Source organism: Aspergillus saccharolyticus (assembly GCF_003184585.1).
Source record: "Aspergillus saccharolyticus JOP 1030-1 unplaced genomic scaffold BP01scaffold_73, whole genome shotgun sequence".
NCBI lineage: Eukaryota > Fungi > Ascomycota > Eurotiomycetes > Eurotiales > Aspergillaceae > Aspergillus > Aspergillus saccharolyticus.
Genome location: NW_020290683.1, coordinates 40,742 through 57,390, shown reverse-complemented (window position 1 = coordinate 57,390; position 16,649 = coordinate 40,742). Strand labels below are relative to the sequence as shown.

The 16,649-nt window shown below is 49.8% G+C and overlaps 5 protein-coding genes across 5 annotated transcripts; 2 read left to right on the top strand and 3 right to left on the bottom strand.

Moving 5' to 3' along the window:
• Positions 1-54: 54 nt before the first annotated feature.
• On the bottom strand, positions 55-2,898 carry BP01DRAFT_370006 (uncharacterized protein; the record flags this gene model as incomplete). The annotated part of the gene is made up of 4 exons (XM_025576578.1): positions 55-824; positions 874-1,024; positions 1,088-2,745; positions 2,796-2,898. The coding sequence occupies 4 exons, from the start codon at positions 2,896-2,898 to the stop codon at positions 55-57; spliced, it is 2,682 nt and encodes an 893-aa protein (XP_025426293.1).
• Positions 2,899-5,214: 2,316 nt separating this feature from the next.
• BP01DRAFT_308646 (uncharacterized protein) lies at positions 5,215-6,558 on the bottom strand (the record flags this gene model as incomplete). The annotated part of the gene is made up of 1 exon (XM_025572354.1): positions 5,215-6,558. One exon carries the CDS (start codon positions 6,556-6,558, stop codon positions 5,215-5,217), a length of 1,344 nt encoding a protein of 447 aa, XP_025426292.1.
• Positions 6,559-9,124: 2,566 nt separating this feature from the next.
• Positions 9,125-11,226, top strand: BP01DRAFT_361381 (putative UV excision repair protein (RadW)). Its single transcript, XM_025576136.1, has 7 exons — positions 9,125-9,247; positions 9,316-9,363; positions 9,444-9,516; positions 9,634-9,713; positions 9,778-10,104; positions 10,173-10,625; positions 10,683-11,226. The coding sequence occupies exons 1-7, from the start codon at positions 9,230-9,232 to the stop codon at positions 10,800-10,802; spliced, it is 1,119 nt and encodes a 372-aa protein (XP_025426291.1). The 5' UTR covers positions 9,125-9,229; the 3' UTR covers positions 10,803-11,226.
• Positions 11,227-11,885: 659 nt separating this feature from the next.
• smp3 (glycosylphosphatidylinositol-alpha 1,2 mannosyltransferase smp3) lies at positions 11,886-13,764 on the bottom strand (the record flags this gene model as incomplete). The annotated part of the gene is made up of 4 exons (XM_025572353.1): positions 11,886-12,903; positions 12,965-13,092; positions 13,158-13,540; positions 13,653-13,764. 4 exons carry the CDS (start codon positions 13,762-13,764, stop codon positions 11,886-11,888), a joined length of 1,641 nt encoding a protein of 546 aa, XP_025426290.1.
• A 1,080-nt stretch (positions 13,765-14,844) lies between these two features.
• On the top strand, positions 14,845-15,864 carry skpA (SCF ubiquitin ligase subunit skpA). Its single transcript, XM_025576135.1, has 4 exons — positions 14,845-14,971; positions 15,068-15,164; positions 15,251-15,674; positions 15,742-15,864. The coding sequence occupies exons 2-4, from the start codon at positions 15,110-15,112 to the stop codon at positions 15,746-15,748; spliced, it is 486 nt and encodes a 161-aa protein (XP_025426289.1). The 5' UTR covers positions 14,845-14,971; positions 15,068-15,109; the 3' UTR covers positions 15,749-15,864.
• The last annotated feature ends 785 nt before the right edge of the window (positions 15,865-16,649 follow it).

The following is a 16,649-nucleotide window of genomic DNA, read 5'->3' as shown; positions in this document are numbered from 1 at the left end:
CAGTGACACGTACTACAAAAGAAACAAACGGTGACCTAGGGCAAGCTCTGCGCCTCAATACGGAGGACGAGGCGCAGATGGCGGTGGTGGAGGTGGATAATAGAGACTCGGAGCATGGTGTCCAGTCAAGTAACCAGGAAGTGGAGGCGGCCGCTGAAAGTGCGAGCCTCCTGGCGGGGGAAGACGAGGTAGTCCTCCCATCGAGGCGAAAGGATCAGGCAGGCCGAGTTGCTCATTGATGGGCGGAATCTGCTGTCCAGCGGGAAGAAGTCGTCGGGGCTGTTGTCGCTGGGGAGTTGGCGGAGGAAGGACAAAGCCTCGAGGCTCAGGGGGGCCCGGATGACTCGGAGGACCCGGAGGACCCGGAGGACCAGGAGGACCATGCGCCAGAGCAGGTTGGGGGAGAATGGTTCGATGGGGAGCTGGCTGGAATCGGGGAGCAGCCGCGATCGGGAGTCGAGGAGTTTCGGCGGCTGCGATATCCGCCAGGGCTGATAATGCTCGAGGGCGCACATCGTGTAGCACCAGAGATTGCGTTTCCCCTGCCGTTGGATTGGTTTGTACATCCACTATCCCAGTTGCCTTCACAAGCATGTCGATGACCTCGTCTGAAGTAAAGCCAGCGAAGGGCCCAGGCTCACGCATTTCTTTCATCTGCGGGTCGATGTCCTCGCCGACTTTAGCTCGCTGAACAAAATCATCCCAATCAAGCCAGGCACGTTCATATGCTGCCGCTCCGGAGGGAATCCGCACGTAAGACGAGCTGAACCCTCTGAAGACTTCCCGCGCGGGTGGCACAATTGGCCCCCGCTCAGGCTCGGTTTCTGAATCGTCCGTCTGTAGCCCATGATCAGCAAAGGTCACATTCCATACCTTCCGCACGAGGCGAGAGTATGTGAGGGCAAGAAAGATTACCAACCTCGGTGTGCTCATCATCTTCCGCAGCACGGCGGCCTCTGACGAAAGTCATGTATGCTCCTTGGCTGGCGATCAAGTGCTCCTCCCGGATATCGCGGGCGGATGCCTGTTTATGGCTGTGAGTACTTTTTCTCGATGCCGATTGATACAGCAGGGATACTAGACCTACCCGAAAACGCTCTTCAAGTACTTCTCTGGAGGCCTTGAACAGACGATTCTCTTGCTCCACTTTGAGCTCATACTCTCTGCGGATAATGTCCTTCTTCTGCCGTAGCCGTTCCTGTAGTTGACGATTGACTTCCTCAAATTCGGGCACATCCTTGTGCGCGTTCTTGTCTCGCGCAATTCGTTTCTCAGACTGCGTAGCCAGCACCGCTAGAGCCAATCGTTGAGCCGCAGCCACTTTCTTGAACGCCTTATCTAGCTCACGTTGTCGATCGCGAAGTCTTTGAGTTGCTGCACTGGGGGAAGGTGAGCGGTCAGGCTCAACATCACTCGATCTGTCAAGCTGTCGGCCAGCACGCCCACGACCACTACGAGTACCACCTCGTCCTCGTTTGTTGGCTGCAAAGCGCGCGGCTCCCCTGCTGCGTCCTCCCCGTCCTCTGCCTCGAACCCGACCACCGCGGAACCCTCGAGAAACTGTGGGCTCCGTACTGATCTCCGGTGTCGAGCCTTCAACTTCGTCTGCCGCATATCGGGTCTGACTTCCAGCTTTCGACTCAGTAACAACTTCCACGGGAGATCCTGTCTCGGGTCTACTGTTGAGTCCGTTTGTGACAGGCTGTGACTGCTGTTTCGAGGCACGATCCGGCTCGGCCTCTTCCAGCTTTGGCTTTTTGCTAGGTGACTCAAGATGATTCTCAGAACCGGCTCCGCTGTTCCGTACTAGTTCCGGCGATCCCCGTTTCCAGGATAATGGAGGGCTGGGAGTGGTTGGGACATCACCCGAATCACCAGCTTCAGAAAGTGTCGGCTCGCTACCTCCGTTTTTCTCGTCATCCACCACTGTCCCCCTGGGCGATTCTTCTTTAGCCAGCTTCGGGCTCACATGAGGCTCTTCGTATAGAGGCTTCACATCCTCTACAAGGTCAAGGCTCGTTCGGTCGGGGGATGGCGATTCGGCTTCAGGGATCGCAAGGGCAATCACATTGCCTGCGCCACCACGAGCGGTCTCAATGGCACCGTCTGCAAATTGTCGGCTTCTATTCCGAGTACGGCTACTTGGAGCAGCAATTGCTGAAGGGCTTGGCTCTGACGGCTTCTGCACCAGACCTAAATCCGCAGCCCCATCTTCTGTCGAAATGGATGGAACATGCGCTTTGAGTCGCGCGGATTGTCGTGTGGTTCTTGGCGTTTCTTCCATCGTGGGTCCCCGTTTTACGCGCTTGTGCCGTGGTGTCTCAGGAACAGTTGCCACCGATCCTTCCATTGGATGTGAAGGCAACGAGGCACTTGCACGAGTCCGAGTACTACGCTTCTCACGAGTTACGTTGTTCTCGCGAAGGGCTTGGTCCCGTGCTGCTTGTTCGCGTTCACGGGCAGCAGTGTTTGCTCGAGCGACGCGAGTACTCAGAGTAACAATTCGCGATGGGCGATTAGGATTAGGCCTATATGAGGTGCTATTGGTGCTGTTGCTGCTGCTGTTGTTGTTGTTGTTGTTGTTGTTGCTGTTGCTGTTGTTGCTGCTGCTATTGCTACTGCTGCTTCCGCTCATAGCAGAAGCGGTGCTGTGATTACGCGCATCATTTTGAGTGGCCCGCGGATCTCGACTTGAGCGTAAGCTTCGAGTCACGCGAACATGAGATGTAGCATCAGCAGTAGAATCTATAGTCACATTAGAATCGCTGCTAAGGAAGACACAAGGACGGACTCACTACTAGTGCTGTTTGTGGCATTAGGATTCGTAGAACTACCACCGGAGGCCGCTTGAGCAGACCCTTGAGGAGGGGCGTCGAGTTTCCGCTTGACTCCCGCCATCGGTATCCTTTTACCAGGGAAAAATGTCAGCAAGTTGTTGAAGGAGAATCAAGGGTAACCCCAAATCAGATCGATGAGGTGTTTGCTTGTCCAAAGATAGAAGCAATAAGCAAGGATGAAGTAGGGAATGCACATGATGCGACAATAGACAATAGTCCGGTTGCTTGAACAGTACGAAGATAAGAAGTTATTGGGTTACGCCGGTGATATCTCATCGGAGATCCACCATAAACATGGGAGAATGAAGGCGTGAAAGACGAACGTGGAGAGGACACTGCAGGCAGGATGGGTTATGCAGAGGCGTGAGAAGTAGGAATGAATCAAGGACGTGGAGTTGGCGGATTCAAGATAAAAGCAAGAGCGCGACGGATAGAAGAGAAAACAGGAAGGTAATTGATCATTACTTGATCGAAAAGAAAAAGAAAAAGAAAGGAAAAAGGTCGCAGTTGTGGAAATTTTGGGAGGAATCAATGCCAGGAACACATGCAGACGAACAGGCATCCGAGCCAGCAACACCACGGCACGGGATCCTTAGCCAGGAAGATCGGGCATGGATGGAAGTGGATGGATGCATGGCGTACAACAAAGTGATATGAATGGTATGGAATGAACGGAGCGATCAAAAAAGGGAGACACGGACATTTACCAGTAAGTCGTGGGTTTAAAGGGAGGGGCTAGTGCAGTGCAATTGAGGGCCATTGAGAGGTAGTGGATGATGCAGTTGCGTTGCAGGTAGAAAGCGACAAAAAGGAAGACAATAGTGGTAGTAGACAAGGCAGATTAAATCAAGGCGAAGGAGGAAATGGGACCGAGAGACAAAAATCTGGAGACTTACCCCGAATTCAGTCAAAGTTAAAAGTCAAGGAATAATACGACAGCGACAGCGATGGAAGAGGAGAAACCTGGAGATAATGATGAACAGGAATGAAAGGAGATATGATGAGTAGTTAGAAGTGGTGATGATGATTGAATTGATTGATGTGAGTTGAGGATCAGGGAAGTAAAAAGAGGTTCGGCCAAGTGGATCGATGGGCGTCCAGCTGCGGCGCTTGGTTGGCCCGCTGCAAGGCCTGTTACGGTGACTGTTCGTACAAGATAGTACCTGGGTAGGTATAAGCACCTGGGGGGAGGGGAGGTGGGTAGTAGTCGTAAGGTAGGATAGGAACGTGGGCGATCATTCAATCCACCTCGTAGGATGATCGTTCCGTAACTCCCGCTGGAGTCAAGATCCGATCGAGATCCCAAAGGAAGGACTGGCACGTACGTGGTACGTAGTAGTATCAAGATCCTCCTTCAATACGGGAGAGTCACTCCATAGAATCAATCCACAAGAGACGAAGCAAACGGAAAGATCACTAGGGAAAGTATAGCAGAGAGCCGAACGAGCCCATTCACCAGGTACTAGTTGATGAGGATATCACGAGAGAATAAAAGGCAGAAGAGCAGAGCAAAGTAAACGACGAAGGAGGAAATGGAAAGAGGAAGAAAAAGAAGTTGATGGGGAGGAAGAAGAAAACGTTGCAGGTCAATTGCACTGGCCCTGTGTAGATTGAAGATGAGGTAAGACACAATACTGCAGTCTGATTGACTGGCTGAAAGATAAATGAATGAATGAGTGCTGCTGCTGCAATCTGGTGGGATTTGACGTTTCGGGGAAAAAAAGAGTCGCTGCAGTCTCCAGCTGGCGATTCAATTTGTTTTTTTTTTTTTTTTTTCCTGAGGGGGGGGTGGAAAAAGAGCTGCGACGGGAGGGATGAAGCTAGTAGTCTTTTTTCCCCCTTCAACAATTTACTTCCCTACAATACCACTACTACTTAAACACCACAGTACTTCGATCTTATTAACAGAACAATATAACAATCCAGTAATTATGAGCGTGAAATCTTCTCTTTGATAGTCAAGTACCCTGGCATAGTTCTGCTGAATAATTTACATGACGTTGTTGGCAATACACTTTTCTGGACACTCGTGCTTTCAAATCAGTCAGCTAGGTAGTTAGGTGTACCCGTTGTCTATACTACTTACTAGAAATCACTTACTTTGATACTATCTACCACTTAAGATTCAGGGACCAAATCCCAAATCACTATGCTGCTCGAGTTTCGGTCGCTTGCCTCATTGATGCCTACTTCGAAGCTCAGAGTGATGAGTCTGTTCGCATTCGACTCCTAAAGCTTAGGCTGCATTGCATGCATTATATATGGGCTACAGATTGAACGCTATATTGAGGATATCTAACAAATGAGAACAATTGTAAATGAGAGGCTTCCACGCAGGCTTCAAGTCCTCTCCTCATGATCCCCTGGATTTGTCTATCTAGCTCTCGTCGGGGGATTCATCCAAGTCATATTTCTTCTCATACCGGGTAATACTGCTTCGCACATCCGCTGCCAGAATGAAATTGGGCATGGGAGACTCCCGACCACTGGGCTCCGGGGAATCCGACTTTCGCTCCAGCTCGGCAAGCGGCTGGTCCACTTGCTCAAATAAAGGTGATCGACTTCGGGGCGCATGGGACCGGAGAGATCGGGTGGATCTCACTCGGTTCAATGTCTGCACGGAAATAGTCTGCCCAGCTGCCGGTGAAGCGATCACAGTGGTACCTGGCATTGGAGTTGGGGGTGGCGATGCACTATCGGACCTAAACAATGGGTGGATGAAGCTTTCGTCGGGGAGCTTCAATTTTGGCGGAACAGGTCGACTAGTAGCTGCCAAATGCGTGGAAGACGTGGCAGGGGATGATCGATTTACGGAAGACTGACGGGGTAACCCTTCAAAGGAACGCTTTGGCCCAGAGTAGCTTCGTCGGATTGTAGGTGGCTCATTCCGCTCTTCCTTTCCACCAGGTTGAACAGTTAAGTTTTCTGGCTGTTCCCTTGCTTGATAACGAGGTACCGTACTCTCAGCACCCGCCAGGTGAGTTCGCGGCAGATCAAGAGAGCTTTGTTTCGAGTCATGCTGATAGAGTGTCCGGCCGGAATAACGATTAGAGGTCTGAGACTCTGTGCGCGAAGCAGAAGGCTGGAGCTCGGGCACGATATCGCCGCTTGTTTTGCCTTCACCAGAGGGCCGCTGGGACTCGAGAACTATGGACGGAGCTTTTACCACCTCTTCTTTGTCGCCAACACTGACTTGATCGGGAAGAATCTCAAGTTCCTGAGAGAGCGCGCTTGACCATCGACCGCCTGCATCTCGTTTCGACAGTGAGGTCAGGAGATAGCCACCTAGAATCCCCTGGCTTAATACGGAGATAGCCCAGATAACACAGCGGGACAGCATGAGCGTCTGGTGCTTGTGGGTCACGCTCGTCTTCCCTGTCATAGATTGGACCGCACTCCAGGCGATTCCTCCTGCCGTGATTCCGGTGGCAATGGAGAGGTAGACGGCGATCAGACTGTAGAAAATTGCCCTGTGACTCCTCCACTGTGCTCCCATTCTTGCATTAACATCTTTGGCCCAGAGAAATAACAAAGCAGTGATTACTGCACAGTTAATAGTGCCCAAGCTCACAATAGCTGATTCGACCGAGGCTATGTGCGATGATAAAGATCTGGAGAAGCTGTAACAAATACCATTCAAAATAGTGGTAATGAATGTTGATAGAAGAGTGAAACCCCCCAGGACATGGGTCAAGGAAGTTCTGAAGATGCTCAGCAACATCGAATCGACTATGGCACTGCACGGACAAAGATCGAAATTGGGATGTGCGGAACAGTGCTCACGCGAATAAGACTTTAGCCCGAAGGAAACACCAAGGCCGCCTTGATGATTGCTAGAAATGAAAAAGGGGCAGAGGTATCGATTGCAGCTCAATATATCATAACCGGTGCACCGATTCTTTCATGATACTGATGGTCACTGGGATGTCGTTCTGGGCTGGATCGGATCTGGCGGATGGTCAGGGAAGGATGACGGTTGCCTCCGAGAAACAGGCTACAATCAGAGGAGGGGAGAATGGCGATTATTTGGTGAAAAGAACGGGGAGGGATGAAGTCGTGGGGTGGAAATAGTTGGCAATGATAATAACAATAATGAAAATCGAAAAGTAATAACAATAAACGAGGGACGAGGTGTGACGGACAAGGAACGAGCCGGAGGAAATACCCAGCAATCCCAATCAATTGACTAAAGAAGGAAGGACTGATAGAAAAGATGAATCCCGAGGATAAGTGAGGCCAGATGCATGGATTTTTCGAAGAGTCACGTCTGTAATGTCAAGGATCAGCGGGGGCAGGGGGCGTTGTCGTAAAGAAGGATTGCAACCAACAGTGGTCGATGTTCATCATTTCAAGGGTCTCTCGATCGCACCACCACTAGTGAGTTGGACTAGGGGTTAGCAGCGATGTCATCAAAGAGATAGATGGCAATCCTATGGGTCTACTCCGTAACTAGAGTCCAGATCGAAGTTGGGGGGAAAAGGGCGAACCTCACCAGCTGTCATACCTCTTCCCATAGGCCTTTTTTTTCACAAACACACACACACACACTCTCTCTCTCTCTCTCTCTCTCTCTTCAACAACCGCCCCCCCCCCCCCCCCCCCCCCCCCCCCCCCCCAGCTCGGGCATTGAAGCAAAGAAGAGGGGCCAGGAGTCAGGAAAATCCAGGAAGTCGCGCATGCTTCTGCAGAGGACTCTTGTACAGTGACTTGAGCCCGACAGACGATGCTGTGGATCAGTTGGTTTCAGCTCTACGTAGTAGAGGCCGACATGAAATACTAATGACGATAGAGATTAGCTCCGCTATTCCACGCTATGCCTCAACCTGCTGTGTCTCTTTCCATCATATCCTAGCCACTGCTGGCTACGACCGGAGAGCTGACGATAAAGAGCAGTGCATGAGTGGTCTTGGAGGTATCTTAGATGCATGGAACAGGTCTAGAATAAAGTTTCGTCGAGATTCGGTGGCTCTTCTGTATGAGGCGGCCGGGATGTTATCCAGAGTTCCGGGAAAAGGCTTTACTGGAAAGATCGACCTTCTAAATCCCAGGAAGGGATACGGGAGTGCAATATTGGCGCTGGTGCTGCAGACTAGGAATATGACAGATCATCACCCAATTTGTGCCGAGCGAACTCGGTGGTTTGAGAAGATGGATGTTGCGCCGCCGCTATGGCGTTAGCGCACAGGAAAAAACCAAATACTTTAGTTGCAGCAAAATGCAAGATTTCAGGCTATCCCACCAGAGAGTACTCCGTAGATGGAGTTGTCAAGAATAAAAACGAGCATTGCAAACACAACGACAAGAGTTGTCTTGGACGATATTGTTTTCGAGGTGTCGGTGTTTTTCCTTCCCGTCGAGAGCAGCCGCAGTGTGATAGATCCATACGATAGATCTATAGGGCTACCATCCTTGCCACAGGACAACGCCACTGGTCTCAATGTCAGTAAAGGTACAGAGGACGAAGAGTTCCGTACGCCTGATTCGTCCTCCATACGTCTGAGCAACAAGAAACCTCATTGTATTTAGGTGCAGGTGTAATCGGAACGGGGCGTGCCGGCCAGCAGCTGGGTTGATGGGTGGGTGGTGCTGCTTCAAGCTTGGTGTCAGAGTGCTTGGAATCCGCAAAGAGAAATCACTTTCTGTCGGATCTGGGGACCAAATGCTCCCTGCTTCTGAATGAAGGCCTACTAAGGAATTTTGTCGGTGCAGATGTCGTTCAAACTATTCATAGTGCCGTATGAAATTGCTTACTTGGCGAGAGGATGAGGAATAGTTATATAGTTAACCAGAGCAAATGACTAATATACTTATGCACCTCGTCTTGCTGGGAAAAGGCAGTGAACAGGCTTCGCACTCTGTATACTTCCCAGGATTTTCCCCCACATATTGATGTACTGTATGCATACCTTATGCACCCTGATGAACACATTTGTGTTGTGTGTATGGAGAGCATACCATTTATATCGTATTCATGTCATAGTGCTACAGGAGTGTGGCTGAGGCAGCTTTACTCTGGCGAGCTGAGGGCAGGCGGGGGCGGGAGAGAGTGTGGCTGGTGGGGATTGGCCTGACCGCCTCGCAGCTCCCTCTCTCTCAGTCTCCCTCCCTCCTCCCTCCTTCGGCGCCCATTCAACATCCGTCTTCGTCATCATTCATCCATTTCCATCCCATTCCCATCACCATCAATCGGTGCTGCTTCTTCCCTTTTTGTTGCGGGTCTTTTCCATTTTGTTTCGCTTCACCCTTGTGATCTTCTAAAAGATCTTCATTGCTCATTACCAGTCTTCACATTTATTATCATCAGCTTCTAGGTTTTGCAACTCTCTGTCAAGTGACCTTCTCATTAACCCCGCCACGTTGTCGAGCCATTTCTCATCCTTCGGTGGCGCAACATGAAGCTCACGTTCAAAGTAGGCGTTTCTCCTCTGCTCCGCCTTTCCATCAGGCCTAGATTTGACTTGTACTTTCTTCTCTTCAGGACCTCAAACAACAAAAGTTTGTCATCGATGCAGAGCCCTCGGAGACGGTAGGTTATTCTTGCTTCAGATCTTGGAAGCTTGTCAGGCTCGGCGCGGGGCTAAATCGTTTTTTTCTCTCTCTTTCTAGGTTGGGCAACTGAAGGGAAAAATCTCTCAGGAGAAAGGATGGGAGGTAGCCCAGTTGAAGCTCATCTACTCAGGTCAGTCATTGTTGTTGGATGTCCTGCAGAAATTGTTGTTGGGAAGAACGGCTTGGTGCTTCGGTCCTTTGACACGACACGCCGGATGATTCCAGCTAACTGTCGTTGCCACAATAGGAAAGATTCTTCAAGATGACAAGACCATTGAATCGTACAGCATTGAAGAGAAAGGTTTCATAGTGTGCATGGTGTCCAAGGTACGGCTGGTGTACTGCAAGTGTTCATCTGTTCCTATTGAGCTTATTTTTGCATTCGACTCAGCCCAAGCCTTCTGCCTCCGGCGCTTCGACACAAGCTCCCTCTACCCCCGCACGAGCAACTGCTTCGACCCCCGCTGCTCCCCCTGCCCCTGCCCCGTCGGCACCCACTGCTTCACCCGCAGCGCCTGCAACACCCTCTCCAGCCGCCTCGGGAACTTCTCAGTCCACTGGCCCCGCATTTAACGATCCATCTGCCCTCCTGCGTGGGGCTCAAAGCGAAGCAGTGGTCGCTCAGATGGAAAGCATGGGGTTCCCTAGAAGCGACATCAACCGTGCAATGAGGGCTGCTTTCTTCAACCCCGACCGCGCCATCGAGTATCTCTTAAATGTGAGTATCCGGGTTGTTTCTGACCCGTCTGGCTCTCCCTGCCCTGGGAACTGCTGACAGGCCTTTAGGGTATCCCGGATAACATTCAGGAAGAGCAACAGCAGCAAGCCGCTGCCGGCAGCGCGCCCCAAGCATCCGCATCTCCTGCACAAGAAACTGCTCCGGCTCCTGATGATGACGAACATGTTAACCTGTTCGAAGCTGCCGCTCAGGCTGGAGGACAGGAGGGTGGCGCTCGCGGTGCCCGCCCTGGAGCTGCGTCTGGTGAAGGTGTTCCCAGTCTTGATTTCCTTCGGAACAATCCCCACTTCCAGCAGCTTCGCCAGCTGGTTCAGCAACAACCGCAGATGCTCGAGCCTATCCTGCAACAAGTTGCTGCCGGCAATCCTCAAATTGCACAACTTATTGGACAAAACGAGGAGCAGTTCCTGCAATTGTTGAGTGAGGAGGACGACGCGGCTCTTCCCCCCGGCACGCATCAGATCCACGTCACGGAAGAGGAACGGGACGCTATCGAACGCGTAGGTATCCCCAACTAGTCAAATGATTGAAAGAAACATCGCTAATCGGAGGTCTAGCTTTGCCGACTCGGATTCTCGCGGGATCTTGTCATCCAAGCTTACTTCGCTTGTGACAAGAACGAAGAACTTGCTGCTAATTATCTGTTCGAGAATCCGGATGACCCTGATGACCTATGATTTTACTCCTACCTTTTAGTTTCCATCTAGGTGAATGTCCTATTGCCAGATGCTACTCTTCCCTATTGATCTCTCATCTTCCCACATAATGAACGTCGCGATGTGTCCCTCCTATTATCCTGTTGGAATCCCCTCTCCATTGGGGCGACTATGTAGAATAGACCGCGGTCAAGCCCAAGTCATCACCACAGAGCTCGTGCCGTCCCTCGCAAGCCTACTAGCCGGCCAGATTTTTTCATCGTACCTGTTTCATTCTCTAATCATGTCTGCATGCTGTTCTGTCGCGTGATAGGTTTCATTGAACAATCCTTACTCGATGAATACGTATCATCTATGGCTGTCATCAGTCCAATGAAATAACCCCTTGGAGTTCTTGCTCATTACTGATCGACAAGATCAAAATTATGGAAATTATTGTATCCTTCAGCCAATTGACTACTCTTCTGTAATAACAAACCTATTTCTATGCTTGTAGCTGACTCTTCTGACTGAGAAAGTCTGGGTATGTTCATTACAGTTAAGGCAGAAAAAAGGATGGCGCGAACGTGACTCGAAGCTGGACACACACATCTTCCCGCACAGGATGGACCGTGTGACCATTTGAGAATGTTATTGATGCATTGTTTTGTGAAAGAGAAGGCGCGCAGTGGCACTCTTCTCCTTGCATTTGACAAAGTGTTTTGAGCTCTGCAGGAGTTGTTGGCGATGAGAGATAAAGCATCGAGATATCTGATGGGACATGGTGATGTGTACATTAGTGGCAAGACGTAGAACACAGTTCGGGCTGGGTTTTGATGTCTATTCGCAAAATGTGTCTCTCGCATGTGCCTTAGCCACACGGTACGGTGGAGTATGTAACACAACGAAGGTGAATACGGAAGGACAACCGGTTCCTGTTGAGTGAGCAGCCAGGCAAAAGGAAAATTAAGTCATCATCATATGACGTTTCCGGGGAGCGTAGTAGCAGGGTAATAAGAGCGTTGAATAACAAGAACAAGGACTGAGTCAGGAAAGGAAGCAAGACATCTTGAGTGACTGTGACGGACGGATGCCCTTGTCAGGCGGTGATGTAAGAAAACTAGTCTAAGCACATCCAGCTCTCCGGGCTTCCCACACTACTAGACCTCTTCTTCCGGTCATCCTTTTAAGTGTTTGCAAGATGCCATCAGTACCGAAATCGAGATCGTCTAAGTTGAGGTGTTTGCTCCAATACCATACCTCATGCAATTCTAGATCCGACGGGTCGGATGATGAGGTTAATGGAGCCACGAACTGGTCCAAAAATGCAGCAGATTTGGGGGCAACCACGAACACCGAGCGTGGGGATACGTCGCGACTTTGGGTATTCTCCTTCTCTTGACATGAAGGGACTATTTTGTCGAGTTCCGCAACCACTTCTGGTCCTGGGCAACCCATCAAGTCTCGCGTCTGGATATCGAATAGAAAGGTGGAGTCGTTCCCTAGGAGCCATAGAGGGGGGGAATAGGTTTTCCACCAGAGCACAGTGGCGGATGCTCCGAGCTGAGTGTTGAGCGAGCCGCGATCTGCCGCTTGGACACTTTCTGAGATAATAGACGGCATCGCAAGCTGTGCAGGGACGACTCCTCCTTGATGGTATACTCCCATCAGAAATCCCAAAAGAGCATTGAAGATAGCCCAAGCGACCAAGAACCACCGAGAACTCCGGGTGTTGCGAATGCGCAAACAACTGAGGAGAAGAGGAACACAAGGAATCAAGAACCTCGGTTCTTGGTGAGGGAAAATGGAGAGCAAGACAGTTGCCGAGATGGCTGAAGCGGCGCGCATGTCCATAAGCCAAGATGGAACGGCCGCGAGATTGAAAAGTGATAAGATCATGGCTATATACGCCGGGCCTAGAAGTTGAGGCAAGTTCACTAGAAAGTGGTGGTACCGAGGGTGGAGTCCATGGAGCGCTAGATTGGACTTGTCGGAATTATAGAGTAAATTATTGATCGGGGTGATAATGGGATTGCGAAGGGCCTCCCAGAGAGAGGCAGATGAGTAAAACCTTGTATCAACCAAAATGGCAAGGCAGAAAAATACCAGACCGAACCCGACAACTGAAAGAAAGGAGGAAGGTCTGTCATTGGTGGTCAACAGTTGGGTACACGCACGTCATAGTATGCGCTACAAACGCTTACCTGTGCCAGAAATGAGGGAGCAGCTGGAGCCCTGGAACAATCACAAAGGCAGGAAAGGTGATTCTGTTGAAGACACCTAGGACTGCGATCAAGGAAAAGACAGCGCACGAAAAGAGCGAGGAATGTCGCTGTCAACAACACATTTAGACCCAGACTTCTTGTACGAATCAGCGTCGGAATTGGAAGCGCTAACCTTGTTCTCAACGATACGACGAATCAGAACCAAGCTCCAGGCGACCAAGAGAGTCTCGAGTGAGTTTGAGAAGGTGTGCGTCTGATATGTCCAGGTGACATATGAGGATGCCACCAGCACCACCGTTGCGCGGCGATGGCGTGGTAAGGGAACCAATTCATATACAGCCCAATCCTCCAACACAAAGCTAAATAGAAACATGACTCCACGCAGCGCATAGTATACAAGCTGTGGAGGAGGGTTCTGTGTTCCAGTTTCCGTGTAGAACCATTTCAGGAAGTTCATTGGCACCTCGTAGGTCGGCCATTGTGGGAAGACGCTACGGATCGGCCTGTCGGCAGTGAATTCCCAAGGCAATAAAGAGGGAAAGGAGAAGATCCGGCCTATAAAGACACCGGGTAAGTGTAGGCACGCGGGAAAGAGAGTCCGCAAAAGATCCCATTCGTCGCGTTCGGACGTGTTGATATCACATCATTCAAGAGCGAGGACCCTTACCTGCAAAGACTTCGGGCCCTTGGAAGTGTTCATCTGGATGTAGATAGCTTGGAGACAGCGCAAAATATACCCGAATAACCAACAGCAGCAGGTATGTTCGCCGCCAGCACATGATGGTGGAGGGAAGGAGTGTGCGGGCAATGTGAGATGGCGACAACGGGTTAAGTCCGGCGGAGAATATGGTACATGCCTACAAGGATATGGGGATAGCTTGAAAACATAGAGAAAGAGAGAGAGAGAGAGTCAAATGAACGGAGAAAGAAAGAAAGCAAGAATGAGAGAATGAAAGTTTTAGGAGAAAAGTAAAAGTAAGAGCTGAGTGAGAAACAAGAGGATCAGAAAACCGGCTCCGGGGGGCGGATAATCGGCGACGCGTTGTTGAGCAAGAATGCTGGGGGTGGGTCAAACGAGATCTACCGAGCAGCACAGCTCAAGTTATCCCGATTAACGATCGAACAAGAAGTAAGTTGACAGTTTGACATTAACGGAGATCGGATTGTGTTAATTTGACCGCCTTTGTACTCCCGTATTCACCCTGTCATCATCATCGTATATCGTCGGCAAATCATGCGTATGCTCCGTTTGAAGCAGCCAAGAAATTAATGTCGCTGTAAAAGGATAGTTCCGACAATCGTTTGTATGCTTGCTTAATCCTTTGAGAAAGGGCCTTGCTTGCGTTGCTTTTGATGGGTTGCTTTTTTGTCATTCATCAGAGACTATATCTCCACCATAGCTCCGTGCTCTGTCGATGGATGAACAACAACCACTGAGCTGATTGAATGATTATGTGATGTATACTACGATCAACCATCATGGATGAAATACAATTTGCTTTCAAGCTTTTTGTTCCGTGGAGGGTTGGAGGTATTCTTCTTTTCTTCTCATATCACAAGTCTGTTGTTGCGTCTTTAATCTCTCAAAACACAAAGACCACCAGCCACCAGCCACCAGCCACCGAGGCATTTAGGCATTCAGACATATACCAGGCATATACCAGGCAGACACCAGGCAGCCACAGGATCGCCACACTCAAAGACCACTAGCCGCACAGGTGGGGGGGTGTTCTAGACAGCGAATGATGACGGAGATTTCCCGTCCCCTCGAAACCAAGACCCGTCGTCAGCCTCTTTCACCACCAACGTTGGTCTCTTTGATCTCCAGGTCGGTCTCCTTCTACAAACTCCCCCAGTTACTCCGTACACAACTCAACCTCGAAACACTTTCCCTCGTCTATTTAGACCCCTCAATCTATCTTTTTATCTCTCTAGCTGGTCTATCACCCATCAGGAAACAACAATCTCGCATACACCACTTTTTCGGTAAGCAGCAACAACTCCTCTCCGCCTGAGTACCCCGCTGTTGTGCGAGGATCATAGCCTTTGTTCGCCTGGACACTACGCTTATCATTTAATAAGCCTTACAATTATCCTCGGATACCTTTCAACCAGAGTCTCAGGATGTCTGCCCAAATGCTCACGTTCCTCAGCAACGATGGAGTCGAGATCACAATCGGTGAGTACGCACCTTCCCTTCCCACTCTATCACCTCAATATATATTGCTCCTAGACTGGAATCTAACTTTACTTGTTGTCATTTAGCCCGCGACGTTGCTGAACGCTCTGTTTTGATCAAAAACATGCTCGAGGATCTTGGCGACACCGATGAGGCCATTCCTATCCCGAATGTCAACGAAGCTGTCTTGAGGAAGGTTATCGAGTGGTGCGAGCACCACAAGGGCGACCCCCCAAGCACCGGTGATGATGATGATTCGCGCCGCAAGACGACTGATATTGATGAATGGGATCAGAAATTCATGCAGGTCGATCAGGAGATGCTTTTTGAAATCATCCTTGCTGCAAACTATTTGGACATCAAGGGTCTCTTGGATGTTGGCTGCAAGACTGTTGCCAACATGATTAAGGGCAAGTCTCCTGAAGAGATTCGAAAGACATTCAACATTCAGAACGATTTCACTCCCGAGGAGGAAGACCAAATCCGTCGTGAAAATGAATGGGCTGAAGAGTAAGTTGGCAAAACCTGCTGGATGTTATCAAAGCAGAGGAGAGTATGCTAACAGATTGCTTTGCAGTCGCTAAATGTGTACTTCTGGTCAGCGTCACTACTACTGCATACCTTCTCAAGGATTGCTGTCTCTTTACAAGGCCGTGGTTCTTGTAAAGATAGGCGCTTAGGTGATGTTTTTGGCTTGATACACCCCATATGATCTCCCGTTGTTGCAGTCCCCGGCGTTCGGTCTTCGCTTTTTTTTCATGTCAGCGATTTAATCTTATTATGTTTTCTTTGCTACTGTCCATGGACTATCACGTTCGTGGGGCAACAGTGGGTATAGTTCAATTTAGTAGTCCGAAAAAAATGGAACTCGCTTATACTCCCATGTTCTTGCTTTTCAAGATCATCGAATTCGAGGTTCAGTAAATTTGTGCATTGATACAATGATCATTTTACTTATTGGCTCAAATGTTCTGGGAAAAGACGTCAGGACGACGTATGCAAGCATCGTTACAGTATGTATATACAAAGCTAGCACCCCAAGGGGTCATTCCCAGTTTTCTACTAGCAATAGAGTATCTTCCTACTAGAATTTTTCGACTTATCCGGTTGCTACCCCGTAAGGGAACATCGACAGACCTCATATGCGATCGGAATCGTTCCTATGAGCCGCGCGGAGTCGAGTGGTAATCAAAAGGAAAAAGCAAAAGCCCCCCTGGTAAATGTTCGTTCAGTGCTCATTATCCTTCATAAATTTTCGATTTTTGTTTTTTTCAGCTCGTGTACTTAAATTGCATGAGTCATGACTGTATCACAAAACCCATCGAGAACAACCGCTTGCACCTCAACCAGCCCTGTCCCGGATACCGTTCGACGTGCAAGAACGGATATTCGCTTGCCAGATATACTTCTTTTTTTGCCGGAAAACAGGAAACAAAAACCGAAGGAGAGAATCGAAGGTGTGGATCAGAAAGCAGCGGGTCGACG